The sequence below is a fragment of the Brassica napus genome, chromosome C9 (assembly GCF_020379485.1).
Source record: "Brassica napus cultivar Da-Ae chromosome C9, Da-Ae, whole genome shotgun sequence".
NCBI classification, from domain to species: domain Eukaryota; kingdom Viridiplantae; phylum Streptophyta; class Magnoliopsida; order Brassicales; family Brassicaceae; genus Brassica; species Brassica napus.
The window spans coordinates 29318502-29335248 of NC_063452.1; the positions used below are offsets into that span (position 1 = coordinate 29318502).

The window sequence follows — 16747 nt, forward strand, 5'->3', positions numbered from 1 at the left end:
GGTCGACTTGCTCGACTACGTTGTCCTCCGAAGCCTTCGCGGGAGGCGGAGGGCTTTCGGAGTTTCTCCTTTCGACGGGAGACTTCTCGCTAGGGTTTTGACCCGAAGGTCGTTCCTGGGCGGCTCCAGGCCTGTTGAGTGGGGTCGCAAAGTTGAGTCTTTTCCTACGGACATTAGTGGTTCCACGGGGGCGGTTTGCTCGAGTCCTTGCCGTTAAAGTTTCAACTTGTTTGGTTAAGGTGCTCACGAGCTTATCCTGTTCTTCCGACCTTTTTTCGTAGGTGGCGAACATCTTTTTAAACTCCTCGAGCGCCGCGGCGTTGGCCGGTGCGTTGGCCGCGGATACTTCCGCTGCAGGAGTATGGAGATCAGTGCCGCTGCCTCCCTTAAGAGGAGTCTGCACATTATCCGTGTCGTCAGTTGACATGTCTGGTTGAGCGTGATGTGGTTGAGAGTTAGATTGATCCGCACACCCCCTCCTTCTAGCGCCAAACTGTGGGAACCGAAATTCGCACTGTCAATTTCCGTTTAAATAAGGACACTAGGAAAACCCTAATTTCCCAGAGGTCCCGGATATCTGCTAATACCACACGCCAAGCAAATCAGAATACAATAATGACAACGAAGAAGTATAAAAATCGTAAGAAGAGAGCAAAGAGAAGTCTTATTCCGAATTTGCGTATGAGCGTTTACAACAAGGTATAAGCCTGGGCTCGAGAGCTGTCGGCGAGATTCCTAGTTCTAGCAACCCTAATACGGCTAAACCTAATTGAGTCGTAGCTCGAAATAACAAAAACGGAAAGTTGCCTAATTGCTCTAAGTGCTAAGTTTGCTGTGAAAAGTCCTCTCCCCATGCCTCTCGCCTAGGACCCCTTATATACTGGCTCCAAGGTCGGTTTACGCTTTTCCTCTTCTGCCCTTAAGCCGCCATAGCATAAAAATGGAGATATTCTATTTTTTTCCGATCTTCGTAATTATCTTCAAAATTTCGTATTTATCCGCGGAAACTTGACATTTATCTTCCCTTGCGAACCAAGCGTACACCGACATGCGGTTTACGGGCTGTTGGTTAAGAAATCGTAAGTTGGGCCTCGAGTCATGTCTTAGGTCCCTTTGGACCGTCTTTTGACTCGAAGCGTTTATTACGGCTTCTTTCGATAAAGAATGAAATTTCCGCGGTTTTTATGGTAAAGTTTGATTGATAACTTAGAAATGGCGGGGAATGTGAGATGGGTCGCTATGGTATTCGGGAGATAGCATCGAAGGGTAGACGAGAATGCATGGACTGATGTCGTATCGACATTTCGGAAGAGCTCGGTCGCTACGTAGCGACCGAGCGGAATGGACATTTGGTCGCTATGTAGTGACTGAGCTTTGGCTCGAATTCGGTCGCTACGTAGCGACCGAGCGGGGCACGTGATTGGTCGCTGCGTAACGATCCTTCTCGAGCTCTTGTCCGATGATTCGCGTTTCTTCCGTAAAGCTTTTCGTAAAGAAGAATCTATTTCGAAAACGTATCTGTCGAGGAAGTTTTCTACGTTTTTTTTCTTCTTCGGGGATTTGGACGTTAACTTCGTCGTAACTGTTTTTGACCCCAACAGTATTGATGGTGATGGGTCATCGCCGATCGACGGTAGTGTAGTTGCTTCAGCCGCACGCTCTGTCTACATTTTGGCTATGTTTTGCCTCATCTCTTCCAAGCATGTAGTCAACCAACTAATGTTGTCATTCAATTGGCAGTAGACACCATCAAGCATCATCTGGAATTCATCTTCGTTATTTCCCTGAGCTCCACATATTCCATAGATCATCTCATTGATCTTATCCTTGGTGTAGATCTCTGGTACTAGCTTGGTATGTGTGAATGATCTTTCATGCTCTGGAAGACAGACATATGTAGCTGTGCTCATCCATTGAGGCTCTTTCCAGAATATTTCTGATATCATCCTTGGACACATGGATGATGTCTCCATTTACACCTCGTGCATGTCCATGTGCATCTCTGTAGACTCCATACTCATCTCTCTGCTCGCAGTGGAATCTCCTTATTCCATCGCGGTCGCAGGGTACTTCCCCAAACTGTTGACGGCTATCGATCGATGGTGAGACTCTTCTGTCGATCGACGGTTGAGTATGTTCTCGATACTTTGGCTTGAAACGACCGTCTACTCCACCAGCTGTGTTGTAGGATTCGTTTGTAACTCTCCTCTAGTGCTCTGGGGTGTTGCATTGTTGCACGAAGAGATTCTCTGCTCCATTAGCCATCTAAAGAATGTTTGCTATGTCCTTTCTGGATACTTGCAGTGCATGTCCATCCATTGCTCTTGCATAGCCTTCTGGATCTCTGAAAATACTAAACTCATCCGGTGTTAGATAGTTATTAATCTGTTTAGATTTTTTGTTGGTTTTGGACGATTGTCGATCGATGTTGAAATTTTGTTGTCGATCGATGGGCGTTGAGCTCTAGTGAAAGGACGATAGGAACGAGTGCTTCTTCCACAAGCTTCTGAAAAGATTGAATATGTATCTGAGCATTCCTGGTGGTTGAGCAGTTCTTCAGTGGTGAAGCCTTCATTTAACTCGTCTGCTCCTGGCTCATGTATTGCAGTTTCTACTGCGTAGCTCTCGTGATAGTAATCATCTGTCCAACTACCAATTGAATGGTCTCCTTCTTTTGCATGGTCGACTCCAGTGTCGATCGATGTATAGTAGGCAATGTCGATCAATGCTCGTTTGTGGTTTGTATGGTGATGATGAGTGTTGATTGATGTTATGATTCCTCTGTTGATCGACGTTGCATTCCTTATCCCATAGGAATGGTGGAGAAGTCTGTCTGACTTAGCTTGAATACCTCGATACTCTGTAGCTCGTTCCTCCTCATAATCCTCATCATAATCCTCTGTATGCAGATCATCTTTGTATGTAGTATCTACTACAAAGTGGGATTGTAGTAGTCATTCTCCCAACTGTCAATAGAACCCTCTAGAAAATCGTCTATCACATCGTCTGGACTACTCTGTCGATTCTTTTAGGTGATTGTCGATTGATTTCTTGTTGACACTGTCGATCGATGTGGGGGTGTGAGTTTCGATCGACGCGGAATACTCTGTCTCATACTCAACTCCACAATGACATGCTGCTATAAGTCATGAATCATCGACTCTTCTGGAGGACGTCTGTGGCTTTGTAACTGGGATTGGATCATAGTAGGTGTGCGGGTCTATGAGTGTCAGACACAACTGATTGGTTTGCATGTTGCATATTGCTCCTACTGTTGACTGTAGGGTGTCTGTCCCACGAGTGTGTAGTACTGCGGCATCAACTCGAAATCGCCTCTCTGGATAACTAGAGGACGAATAGCTGATCGGTTGGCATAGAACTGATCCGGGCGGTTGTAATCAGCCAACGTTCTTGGTGGATCAGCCTCATCTACAGGTTGAGCAATTCATGTAGCATCAGTATCTGGCTCAGGGATTACAATCCCCTGAGAATCTATCCTATGACATGCCGCATTACGCAGATGACCCTCATGGTCATGTAGGTCTCCATTCTCATCTCGCACAAGAACCAAAGTAGCAACCATTTTTGGGATGAAGTATCGATCGATGTCGGATTGAAGATATCGGTTGATGGAAGAGTAGCTTCGGTCGACGGTGGTTGGCGAGTGTCGGTCGACAGAATCGGTATCTGGGTTGACGGTGGTTGGCGAATGTCGATCGATGAGGAGCGTCTTCCTTTGCGGATCGAGCGTTTCAAGCTTGCAGATAGGATCTGATGAGAGTAGCAGTTGAGTTTCCTTGTTGCTTCTGGTACTACTGAGTATGCACCTAAAAACACAAGAAAAAAATTTATGTCAGAAAGGGGGTGAAGAGAAGTTACCTAGAAGACTAAATCTATAGGCGATCAAAGTTCCCCGGCAACGGCGCCAAATTTGATCTCACTCAAATTACCCTAAGGAGTGAATTACTCTCTCAAATAAGAGGTTCAATTATAGTACTTAGGGATCGAATCCTCGAGGAGCTAGGGAACCTAATAAATCTAATCAGAGTGATTAAGCTAGGTTAATTATGTTTAATGTAAATAAGCAGGTTGTGAGCAAGGTAGTTGCTCGGTTGATTTGATTGGATTTTGACAATTAAATAAAGTAGCTAGAATTAGGTTTTCTATTCAGGTAATCCAGATTATAATCCTATAGATGCTTAATAGTTGTATGCATGATATTATAGAGCTCAATACCTTAATAACAAACTGATCGGCGTTCGCTTTCTAAGTTTTTCTATTGACCAGATGAAGTGTCGATCGATGATTCTAGAGGAATATCGATCGATACACTTGTTTCACCGTCGATCGATTATTCTATAGGAATATCGATCGACGAGCGTTAGTCAAGCTTTACGCACGGGTTGAATAATGCTCACTAGGCTTCCAAGCCTTACTCTAGCAATTCTAGCTCAATTAGGACGGATTCAGGGTGAGATGCAAGTGATAACTTGAGTCTACAACTCCTAGGTCAAGTTCTAGCTAGCTAAATTAGAAACATGCATTAATGACAATCTTAATGATGAATATCACAACTAGCAATCTATAGTTGGGGATAATCCCTCATAAGCTATTTAAACCCTAAACCTAACAATAGAACTACTCAGACATAGCTAAGTAATTCATAATAGCAATGATAAGGTAAGAAAATTGCATAAATAGATAGATAGATAGAAAATAATGGAGTTCCAATCACAAAGCTCTTTGAATCTTCTTTCCAACTCTACTAAAATCCTAGAAAATCTTTGCTGTGAAAATAAGAAAACAAGAAAGCACACTTTTCCTCTAGCATGTTGGCAAGTTATAAATATTAGTTTAAAACTCGTCAGGGGTAATCTTGTAGATTGGTGAAGTCTTGGGCTCTAAGTCAGCTAGGACCAAAACGGGCTTCTGCGCGCTTCGCTGTCCATCGATGTCACAGGGTGTGCATCGATCGATTATTTCTTCTAAATGTCGACCGCTAGTCTTGCTCGACGGTCAGCTTGGATTCTTTCTCCTATTGTCTCCAAATTGCTCCAAAATCATCACTTTTTTCCAAAACACTCATTAACCTATAAATATACTAAATAGACTCTAGAATATAGTAATTAGTTATTAAAACACTTATAAACCATGGCTAAAAGTGGGAAAATCTATGGCCTATCACTGGAGCAAAGACGTCCAAAGAAGCTTGGGAGAAGCTTTGGACCTCTTACAAGGGAGCGGAACAAGTTAAGAAGGTACGACTTCAATCTCTCAGTGGAGAATGTGAAGCCTTACAAATGAAGGAAGGACAATTCATCTCAGATTACTTCTCAAGAGTATTGACGGTTACTAATAACCTAAAGAGAAATGGTGAGAAGTTAGATGAGGTGAGAATCATGGAGAAAGTTCTTAGATCGTTGGATTCAAAATTCGAGCACATTGTTACTGTGATTGAAGAGACAAAAGACTTGGAGACTATGATGATGGAACAACTTCTTGGATCTCTACAAGCCTATGAAGAAAAGAAAAAGAAGAAAGAAGATATTGTTGAGCAAGTTCTCAAGATGAGAATTGATCAAAAGGAAGAAAGTGGCCGAAATCATCCGAGACGTAGTGGCGGTCATTTTCGAGGAGGAGGTCGTGGTGTAAATAGACGAGGTTGGAGACCATATGAAGAAAGCTTCAACCAAAGAGGAGAGAACTCATCAAGAGGTCATGGAAGGGGAAATCCAAAATTAATGTACGATTAATCAAGCATTAAATGTTATAGTTGCGGGAAGTTTGGACATTATGCTTTTTAATGCAAAACTCCAAACAACGATAGAGTTGAAGAGAAGTCCAACTATGTTGAAGAAAGGAGTAAAGAAGATGTGCTATTGATGGCTTACAAGAAGGATGAACCAAATGAGGTTCACAAGTGGTACCTTGATAGTTGTGCAAGCAACCACATGTGTGGAAATAAAAGCATGTTCGTGGAGCTCGATGAATCGGTGAAAACCAATGTGGCTTTGGGAGATGAATCGAAGATGGAGGTAAAAGGTAAGGGAAATATTCTCATCCGCTTGAAGAACGGAGATCATCAGTTCATTTCCAATGTTTACTGCATTTCAAGCATGAAGACTAACATCTTGAGCCTAGGACAACTTTTAGAGAAATGTTATGACATTCGACTAAAGAATAATAGTCTTTCATTAAGAGATAAAGCAAATAATCTCATCACAAATGTGCTGATGTCAAGTAATAGAATGTTTGTCCTAAACATTCAACATGACATCTCAAGGTGTCTCAAGATGTGCTACAAGGAAGAATCTTGGCTTTGGCATCTTCGATTTGGGCATCTCAACTTTGGAGGGTTAGAGCTACTTTCCAAGAAGGAGATGGTGAAAGGATTACCGTGCATCAATCATCCAAATCAAGTGTGTGAAGGTTGAGTACTTGGAAAGCAATTCAAGATGAGTTTTCCAAAGGAGTCGGTGACAAGAGAAAGAAAGCCACTAGAACTCATACATACATATGTATGTGGTCTGATCAAACCAAATTCAATTGGTAAGAGTAACTACTTCTTTCTCTTTATTGATGACTTTTCAAGAAAACATGGGTTTACTTTTTGAAACAAAAATCAGAAGTGTTTGGAAATTTCAAAAAGTTTAAAGCCCATGTTGAGAAGAAAAGTGGTCTTAAGATTAAGTCCATGAGATATGATCGAGGAGGAGAATTCATGTCTAAGGAGTTTCTGAAGTATTGTGAAGATAATGGCATCCGAAGACAATTGACGGTGCCGATAACCCCTCAACAAAATGGAGTAGGAGAAAGGAAGAATAGGACAATGCTTGAGATGGCAAGAAGCATGCTCAAGAGTAAGAAGCTACCAAAGGAGTTGTGGGCAGAAGCAGTGGCGTGTGCGGTCTATATATCAAACCGATCGCCAACAAAAAGTGTTTTAGGAAAGACACCACAAGAAGCTTAAAGCGGAATGAAGCCCGGTGTGTCGCACTTAAAAGTCTTTGGAAGCATTGCTCATGCTCATGTTACAGACAAGAAGCGGAGCAAACTAGATGATAAAAGTGAGAAGTACATCTTCATTGGGTATGACGCGAACTCCAAAGGCTACAAACTCTACAATCCTGAAACAAAGAAGACAATCATTAGTATTAATGAAAAAGGAGAATGGGATTGGAGATCAAATGATGAAGAATACAACTTCTTTCCCTCATTTGAAGAAGATAATTTGGAGCAACCAAGAGAAAATCCAGCTACACCACCAACTTCACCAACACCAAGTTCTCAAGGAGATGAAAATTCAAGTAAAAGGACTCCATATTTTAGAAGTTTACAAGACATCTACGATGTAACTGAAAAGCAAGACAATCTCACTCTATTTTGTCTATTTGCGGATTGCGAGCCTATGAACTTTCAAGAAGCTCAAGAAAAGAAGTCATGGAAAAGTGCAATGGATGAAGAAATCAAGTCGATTCAAAAGAATGATACATGGGAGTTAGCATCACTTCCAAATGGACCCAAGGCAATTTGTGTGAAGTGGGTCTACAAAGCAAAAAAGAACTCTAAAGGAGAAGTTGAAAGGTACAAGGCAAGATTGGTGGCAAAGGCTATAGTCAAAGAGCTGGGATCGACTACGATGAGGTATTTTCTACAGTTGCTCGCTTAGGAACGGTTAGACTAATCATTTCATTGGCAGCTCAAAATAGTTGGAGGATACATAAAATGGATGTAAAATCAGTATTCTTAAATGGAAACCTTGAGGAAGAAGTCTACATTGAGCAACCACAAGGCTACATAGTCAAAGGAGAAGAAGACAAAGTCCTAAGGCTGAAGAAGGCGCTTTATGGATTAAAGCAAGCACCAAGAGCATGAAACACTCGGATTGATAAGTACTTCAAGGGGAAGGACTTCATCAAGTGTCCATATGAGTATGCACTTTATATCAAAACCCAAACAATGATATACTGATTGCATTCTTATATGTGGATGACTTGATATTCACTGGCAACAATCAGATTATGTTTGAAGATTTCTAGATGGAGATGACAAAGGAGTTCGAGATGACGAATATTGGACTGATGTCATACTACCTTGGCATTGAAGTAAAGCAAGAAGAAAATTGAATCTTCATTACTCAAGAATGCTATGCTAAAGAGGTGCTTAAAAGGTTCAAGAAGGATGACTCAAATCCAGTTTGCACGCCAATGGAGTGTGGAGTCAAGTTGTCAAAGGAAGAATAAGAAGAGAGTGTGGATCCAACACTCTTTAATAGTTTGGTTGGAAGCTTACGATATCTAACATGCGCAAGGCCCGACATCCTACACGCAGTTGGAGTTGTGAGTCGATACATGAGGCATCCAACAACAACTCATTTCAAGGCAGCTAAGAGGATCCTACGCTACATCAAAGGTACAATCAACTTTGGCTTGTACTACTCTATTTATGACGATTACAAGCTTGTTGGATATAGCGATAGCGATTGGGGTGGAGACGTAGATGATTGGAAGAGCACAAGTGGATTTGTGTTTTTCATTGGAGAAACCGCTTTCACATGGATGTCAAAGAAGCAACCGACTGTCACCGTTTCTACTTGTGAAGCGGAGTATGTGGCAGCTACTTCATGTGTTTGTCATGCTATTTGGTTACGAAACTTTCTAAAGGAGTTGAGCCTACCACAAGAAGAACCAACGAAAATCTTTGTGGATAACAAGTTGGCAATAGCATTGGCAAAGAATCCAGTGTTCCATGACCGGAGTAAGCACATCGATACTCGTTATCATTACATTCGAGAATGTGTTACCAAGATGGATGTGCAGTTAAAGTATGTGAAGACAGATGATCAAGTAGCTGATATCTTCACCAAGCCACTCAAGCGAGAAGACTACATCAAGATGAGGAGTTTACTCGGAGTAACCAAATCAAGTTTAAGAGGGGGTGTTGAAAAGTAAACTTGATTGGGATCAAACATTATTGGGCTAATCATGTGTTTATCCAAAACTTAGCTCAAGTTCTAGAGAAATCATCCACCTCTTTAAAATAAAATAATCTAGATATTATGCTAGAATTATCTAGATTTATGATTAAAATATTAGAGATATTTTGTATCAATGAGGTTATAAATACTTCTACTCTCTTCTCATTTTGTATCATCAAGAAATAATATAAGTTTGTAACAAATCCAAGTAATAAGAAATCATCTTCTAAGTTTTAAAAAAAAAAACTTTCTTTTTCACAAAATTTTTTTTTCGCAAAATTTCTTTCTCTTCAAACACTTCAAACACTTTCTCCACCATTATAAAGTTTTTCATTCCAACAGAGTTGGTGTTTTTTTTAAAAGAAAAACAGCTAAGGTTCTTGAAACAAATAGAAAAATATGAAATGTAACCTGTGGGAAAAGACCCTTTAGAATCATATAGTTCTTTCTTTTGCTGTTCACGTCAATCTTCTAGATCTACTCTTTTGTTTTGTACCACATCAGACATACGACCTTTGGCCTTGCACCTGCGTCAGGAGCGTACCAAACTCGTCTTCTGCTTCAGCATTTTTTATTTGCTTTCTTTCACCCTGATGATTACTTTTCGAATTTTTTTTTCATTGTAAAGTTGGCTTACTCTTTTTTAAAAAAAAGGTAAATTTCACCAAACCTATCCTACCAACCGCATGAACCGTAGTTAGACTGTTCTAATTTTAATTTTTTTCTTGCTTATATAAATTACCAAATCCAAATCGGCAATCACGATTCGAACCATGGGTCTATGCTAGACAGAGTAAGTTGACTTCTAAATTGCCGATTAATGTAAGCCTTACAGTCGCATGAAATTTTTCATTTTTTTGAAAGTGAATTCCAACTCTTTCGTCGGCTTGTGAAAGTCAAGTCAAGTATTTTAATTGCTAAAAGTAAAACACAATAAGAATTCTTCTATACGTAAGCATACTTTTTGGTAAAATTCGCTTTCAATGCATTAAATAAGCATTTGTTTTGTTAAAAATTTGTCATGATAATCATAATATTAGGAAACAAAGTAATAAGTCAGAATACCGCCCATCAATTACTGGATAGAAGAGTACATTGTAATCTATAATAATAAGTCAGAATACTAGGCCCGGGACGGATTGGATATCCGGGCAATTTTAAGATATCCGGATCCGGATCCTTATCCGGCGGATCCATAATTTTATTATCTTTATCCGGATCTGGGGTTCTCGGATATCCGGGTATCGGATATCCTTGTAAAAATTGTAATATCCGGCGGATATCCGGATCCGGAATATAAATAAAAAATAATATTAATATATATATAATATTAACAATAATTTAAAAATAAAAATATATATAATGTTTTTAATTATTTCTATGTATAATATTACAAAATTTACCTAAAATTTATATATACTATTATAAAAATGAAAATATATTAAATAAAATTAATTTTTATATATAAGTATTACTATTTTTGAAATATTTATTAATAAAACTTACGGATCCAGATATCCGGACTAAAATATTAAGATATCCGGATCCGGATCCGGCTTTGACGGATCCAACATTTTACTATCCGGATCCAGATTCGGCCCTTCCGGATATCCGGATTTTCGGATCGGATCCGGATCAAATCTCGGATCGAATCCAGATCTCGGATAAAAGTCTCAGGCCTACAGAATACCGACCATCAATTACTGGATAGAAGAGTACATTATAATCTACTAGGGCGGGTCCGCGCTACGCGCGGGATTTGACGGATTGGTTTTTATAAAAGATAAAATTTTGTGTAACTTTTCTTTTATTTTAGATTAGGTGTGAGTATGATTATGTTGTCTACACTAAATTTCAATTATATAACTAATAATGACTGAATTTCTAGTATTGTTGTTGTTTTAATTTAGAATTGTAAAATTTTATAGTATTTTAAGTATTATACCATTATAAAATACATAAATCAATCAATTTTGATCCAAAGAGAATGAGATCAATTTTTTAAATACCATTGTATCTTTTTTTGAAGGTTTATAAAATAGTGGAGAGTGAGAATTTAATTTAGAGAAACTCTCTGTCCAAGTTATTATAGCTGTTTTGGACGATGTTAGTAACTACTATTATTAACAATTGTTGCTATTTATATTACAATGGATTATTATGGTTACTTTATATATTGTTACAGAATTAATTATTTTGGATAGTTGACTAAAGAAGTGAATTTTTTGGCCTTTTTGTTTCTTTTGTGTGATGTTTTGGTTATATTTGCTTATATATTAAGTAATTAATTGTACTAATAAGTTTATTTATACGTCAAAAATGAATAAATTATAAATAAAAAGAAAAGGCAAAAAGGTGACAAATGTTTAAATGGACAAACTGAGCGTAAAAGTTATTCAAATTTTAAACACATAATAAATCTTCATTTTAATTTAGAAATATATATTCACTCGTATGTTGTTAATTAAAAGATACATGAGTTTTTTTTCCTTTTTGGTTGTAACATAAAATTTTGTGATTTAGAATAAACGTAAGTGTGTTTGAGGATAACATGGAAAGATTTCAATTTCCATTAATCAATAATCTGTCCAATTTTGTAAATGTTGTTACGTCTAATGCAAGCATCTGCTATGTTCTATATATTTCATATATTTTTCTAGAAGTGTTACATGTATTTTGCAATATTTTGTATTAATCTTTAGTGTTTCAAAAGACTTTGTGATAATTAGATGTTATGTTTTTACATTGTGGAAAGAGATAGATATGAAAATTGGATAGTAATATCACATTTAACTCATAATTATCTTTTCAAAACTGAAATGTGAATTTGTTTTGTTAATTTGAATCTCTAATGGATCATAACCAAAGGAATATTATTTAAAAATATAATTACATAGATATAAGTGATCTATTATGCTTTAATATTAGTGCAATAGATGCTTTATAATCTTAGACCAAAGAATATAAAGCAAACTTTGCGTATTTTGGAAGAATGTTATTTACAAAAACATATATAAATTATTTAAAATTGACCATTTGGGCAGAACATATTTACAAATGTTTATTTTAATCTTTTATAAATGTATACTAATGTATTTTCGCATATGCACCCAGAAAAAAAGTCCTACACAAATTCATTAATTATTTAACTTTTGTCATATTTGAAAGATGAAATACACCTTATTTTGGAAGATTTTGGTAACAAAAATATTTTTTTTTTACTTGACTAATACAATTATTTAAAAAAATAAACCATGTTTATATATAATTTTATTATGTTGGCTTATGAATATTTTATTATGTTTAGAAATATATAACTTTGATTCAGAACTACAAAAAGCTACTTTTGTAAGTCTCATGTTACGTGCTATTTAATACAGTTGAAGGTCAATTTAAATATGTTTTTAAATACATTGTGAATCTTTTGTTGTTCCATAAGAAATTTGCTGCACTATAATTTGTACAAAATCAGAAGCACACCAACTAAATGAAAACAAACCAACTACATCGTAATTTACTTGTCTTCCTTGTGGTAAAGAGCATCACAAAGCTTGCAACTTAGAGTTGTAAGATTCTTATAGTTTTAAGTCATTTTGTCCTCTGCCAATCTCAACATTTGCTTGCAACTTGTTTTTTGTTGACGGCTTTAGTATCATCTTCGTTTAATAGATCCAACTGATCTTTATGATGAACAAACCCAAATCTGTGGATATGTCGTCTAAAACCAATCCAAATGGTGACTGCAGCTGATACTTTTTTCAGCACTGAATCTGCCATTTACTTAATTCTTCTTCTTTAATACTTTTTCAAGTGATTCAACTGCTTAAGGTAAAGAACATCACAAAGCTGCCACTGGAACAATCTTAGGAACTAGTTCCTTCTTAGTAGGCTTCTGATGAAGAAAAAAATCTGAGGAAGTGACTCATATTTTACCAAACAAAACAAAATCGACATAGTTCTGGCAAACAATCGCATGAACAATCGCAGGAACTGGTGCATTCTTCAGGATCTCTTCTGAGACAAATTAACTCTTGACCGGTGCAAACCAAGCAAGGAATTTGCCCTTAATTCCAAAAAGTATTATTCACGGTTAGCCAATTCCATTTTATACCATTTGAGACTATCACCTTCGAGGCTCAACAATACCAGCGTAAATTTGCCTCTTATGTGGATTAAGCAATTCAAAATCGGCTTCTACACTTGAGAGCCACACGTACGGATTAACTCTATCAAATTCATACAGCTCTCAAATAAGAAAATTCCTATCACCGTCATCATTTTTCGATTCGCCAAACCTTAACGCAATCTATCAAATTCAGACACCTCTACTTGCTCAAATAAGCAAATCCCTATGACCAACATCATTTTTTTGATTCGCTAATCCCTAACGCGATTTCACTACGGCAAGGTTCCAAACGAAAATTGGGTACCTGATTTTGTGAAATTCATGTGCATCCAACTGGCCAGTATCATCGGAAATCCATCAACACCGCAAGCTTTCAGCAGAAACAAACGTTGGAGTCTCCAAGCGTTATGATTTTGACAGATTGATGCTGACCTATTTATAGTCAAGATTCACAATAGAAGTAATAGATGCATTGATTGACAGATCGTGTGAAGAGTGGGAGCTGTTGTTAATGAGAGCGTTAAAGAAGACCCTTAGAATCAACAAACTTGTGTAACGTCCCAGATTGCACTTTGCGGGCGATGACCTTTGACCTGTTACATCGAAGTCTCCACGGAAAAAGAAGCTTTGCTTAAGAGATGGGAGTTCAATAACCCATTCACACGAGGCCCGATCAGAACACTGATGAAACCCATAAAAAACAAATGTAAACTTAAGTTACGAAACACAAAATGAATAGCACACGTGTCAGAACCTCATGAAACTAATTGATAAAGTGAGTAAATTCTATTATATATATAGAGATATAGATAGATAATAATAAAGTAGAAGAAAAATTCTCCATAATGCACCACCTCATCCTTCATATCCTCTTTTTTCAACACGTGTCGAGCAGAGAGACAACTTCTTATTCTTTCTGAATATGTTCGTTTAGTGCAAAACATTGATAGCCTTTAGTTATTTTTGGGTCATTCCTACTTTCATAACGGTGGTCCGCTTTAGATTAGTTTTGTCTTCTCCTTCCTCTTCGACCCCATAACCCTATCATTTGCCATGGTCTCCGATTAGATTTTCTGTAACGTTTTCTCTTTTTCAAAAACACCTGCTTTAATTCAGTCATTAAACTCCAGCTCACCTCTCCTCCCACTTCGCCTCATTTATTCAGGTTCACGAACGTTTTCTGTAACATATACGAGCTCGACCTATAAATAAGTCTTATGGAATCGATGAAGACCTACACCTTACAGATATATTACAGCCTAACCATCTCACACATCACCATTATCGGCTTTACTCATTCCAAAAAGTGTTTCCCTGACCGTTTCTTAATGTTTGTTTGCTCTTATGGTGCATCTAAATCTGAACATAGCAGATTATTATTAAAAAAAAAACTAGTTTCAAGTTCAAATTTGTTTATCTTTGAGAATTGACTTAAGAGATTAACCTTACGCTCCATTATACCAATGGTAAAAATTCTCTTATAATAGGAAAAATAAACCTATTATACGAATGCCACCGTTGGAACATTGCCTCATCTCTAAAAACAGTTTCAAGGAGAAATATCCCAAAAACTCGCGGCCAAAAAATGACAACAACAAAGGTAGCTATTGTGAGAAGCAGTTGAATCTGAATTAGAGAGAGCGAGAGCGAGAGAGACAGAGAGAGAGGGAGAGGGAGAGAGAGAGAGAGAGAGAGAGAGAGAGAGAGAGAGAGAGAGAGAGAGCGAGCGAGAGAGAGAGAGAGAGAGAGAGAGAGAGAGAGAGAGCGAGCGAGAGAGCGAGAGAGCGAGAGAGAGAGAGCGAGAGAGCGAGGGCGAGAGAGCGAGGGCGAGAGAGCGAGGGCGAGAGAGCGAGGGCGAGAGAGCGAGGGAGAGAGCGAGGGCGAGAGAGCGAGGGCGAGAGAGCGAGGGCGAGAGAGCGAGGGCGAGAGAGCGAGGGCGAGAGAGCGAGGGCGAGAGAGCGAGGGCGAGAGAGAGAGGAGCGAGAGCGAGGGCGAGAGAGCGAGGGCGAGAGAGCGAGGGCGAGAGAGCGAGGGCGAGAGAGCGAGGGCGAGAGAGCGAGGGCGAGAGAGCGAGGGCGAGAGAGCGAGGGCGAGAGAGCGAGGGCGAGAGAGCGAGGGCGAGAGAGAGCGAGGGCGAGAGAGAGCGAGGGCGAGAGAGAGCGAGGGCGAGAGAGCGAGGGCGAGAGAGCGAGGGCGAGAGAGCGAGGGCGAGAGAGCGAGGGCGAGAGAGCGAGGGCGAGAGAGCGAGGGCGAGAGAGCAAGGGCGAGAGAGCGAGGGCGAGAGAGCGAGGGCGAGAGAGCGAGGGCGAGAGAGCGAGGGCGAGAGAGCGAGGGCGAGAGAGAGCGAGGGCGAGAGAGCGAGGGCGAGAGAGCGAGGGCGAGAGAGCGAGGGCGAGAGAGCGAGAGGGCGAGAGGGCGAGAGAGCGAGAGCGCGAGAGAGCGAGAGAGCGAGAGAGCGAGAGAGCGAGAGAGCGAGAGAGCGAGAGAGCGAGAGAGCGAGAGAGCGAGAGAGCGAGAGAGCGAGAGAGCGAGAGAGCGAGAGAGCGAGAGAGCGAGAGAGCGAGAGAGCGAGAGAGCGAGAGAGCGAGAGAGCGAGAGAGCGAGAGAGCGAGAGAGCGAGAGAGCGAGAGAGCGAGAGAGCGAGAGAGCGAGAGAGCGAGAGAGCGAGAGCGAGAGCGCGAGAGCGAGAGCGAGAGCGAGAGAGCGAGAGAGCGAGAGAGCGAGAGCGCGAGAGCGAGAGAGAGAGAGCGAGAGCGAGAGAGCGAGAGAGCGAGAGCGCGAGAGCGAGAGTGCGAGAGCGAGAGAGCGAGAGAGCGAGAGAGCGAGAGCGCGAGAGCGAGAGCGCGAGAGCGAGAGCGAGAGCGAGAGAGCGAGAGCGCGAGAGCGAGAGCGCGAGAGCGAGAGCGCGAGAGCGAGAGCGCGAGAGCGAGAGCGCGAGAGCGAGAGCGCGAGAGCGAGAGCGCGAGAGCGAGAGCGCGAGAGCGAGAGCGAGAGAGCGAGAGAGCGAGAGCGAGAGAGCGAGAGCGCGAGGACGAGAGAAAGATGGACGAGAGAAAGATGGAGACAGTGGCGGATCCAAAAAATTTACCGGTGTCATAAATTAATTAATTTATTTGGAATTAAATATTATTAAAATATTTATAATATTTTGTATGATATCTTACAGAGCATATATTTTTTTTATGAAAACTGTAATATGTAAAACTGTTCAATAAATGAAGATTAACAGACTTTTAATTAAAACATAGGTTGAATTTGGTTTTAAAAATCCAGATATATTAAAAGGAACAAATAATTAGATTAAATTTTTAATTTAAGCCCAGAAAATGAAAAAAAAAACTGAATTAAAATCCAACAGAAAAGTTAAAATGAAATTTGGGCTTTCAACGCGATTCAAAACAAATAATGTATTAGGGTGCAGAGAGTGCATCGAACTCAAGTTATGGGGTGTCAGAGATAAGGCTTTTAACCAATTCAGCTGCTTTTGACAATTACTTCTAGCCTACAAATGAAATATAAATTATTTATGGGGTAGCTGACACCCCTACCCTACATGTGGGTCCGCCTCTGGATGGAGAGGACTAGTCTGCACCATCAAGTTTTCATCAGTTTCCGTGGAAAGACAAGACGTTCGTGACAACTTC

The 16747-nt window shown here is 39.9% G+C and overlaps 1 protein-coding gene and 1 long non-coding RNA gene across 2 annotated transcripts; one reads left to right on the forward strand and one right to left on the reverse strand.

Moving 5' to 3' along the window:
- Positions 1 to 5300: 5300 nt before the first annotated feature.
- On the forward strand, positions 5301 to 6970 carry LOC125592576. Its single transcript, XM_048767826.1, has 3 exons — positions 5301 to 5743; positions 5828 to 6419; positions 6650 to 6970. The coding sequence occupies exons 1-3, from the start codon at positions 5301 to 5303 to the stop codon at positions 6968 to 6970; spliced, it is 1356 nt and encodes a 451-aa protein (XP_048623783.1).
- A 5392-nt stretch (positions 6971 to 12362) lies between these two features.
- Positions 12363 to 14788, reverse strand: LOC106365067. Its single transcript, XR_001273403.3, has 2 exons — positions 13408 to 14788; positions 12363 to 13040 (listed from the first exon to the last, which is right to left on the reverse strand). It is a non-coding gene; the product is annotated as an uncharacterized LOC106365067 (long non-coding RNA).
- Between the last annotated feature and the right edge of the window lie 1959 nt (positions 14789 to 16747).

What these genes read in the sequence shown, in the direction of transcription:
- LOC125592576 (XM_048767826.1), top strand. Translation starts at nt 5,301, where the DNA reads ATGAAGGAAGGACAATTCATCTCAGATTACTTCTCAAGAGTATTGACG. An exon ending in AGGGGAAATCCAAAATTAAT is followed by an intron (nt 5,744 to 5,827) that starts GTACGATTAATC and finishes AAACAACGATAG; the next exon opens with AGTTGAAGAGAAGTCCAACT. An exon ending in GCATCAATCATCCAAATCAA is followed by an intron (nt 6,420 to 6,649) that starts GTGTGTGAAGGT and finishes AATTTCAAAAAG; the next exon opens with TTTAAAGCCCATGTTGAGAA.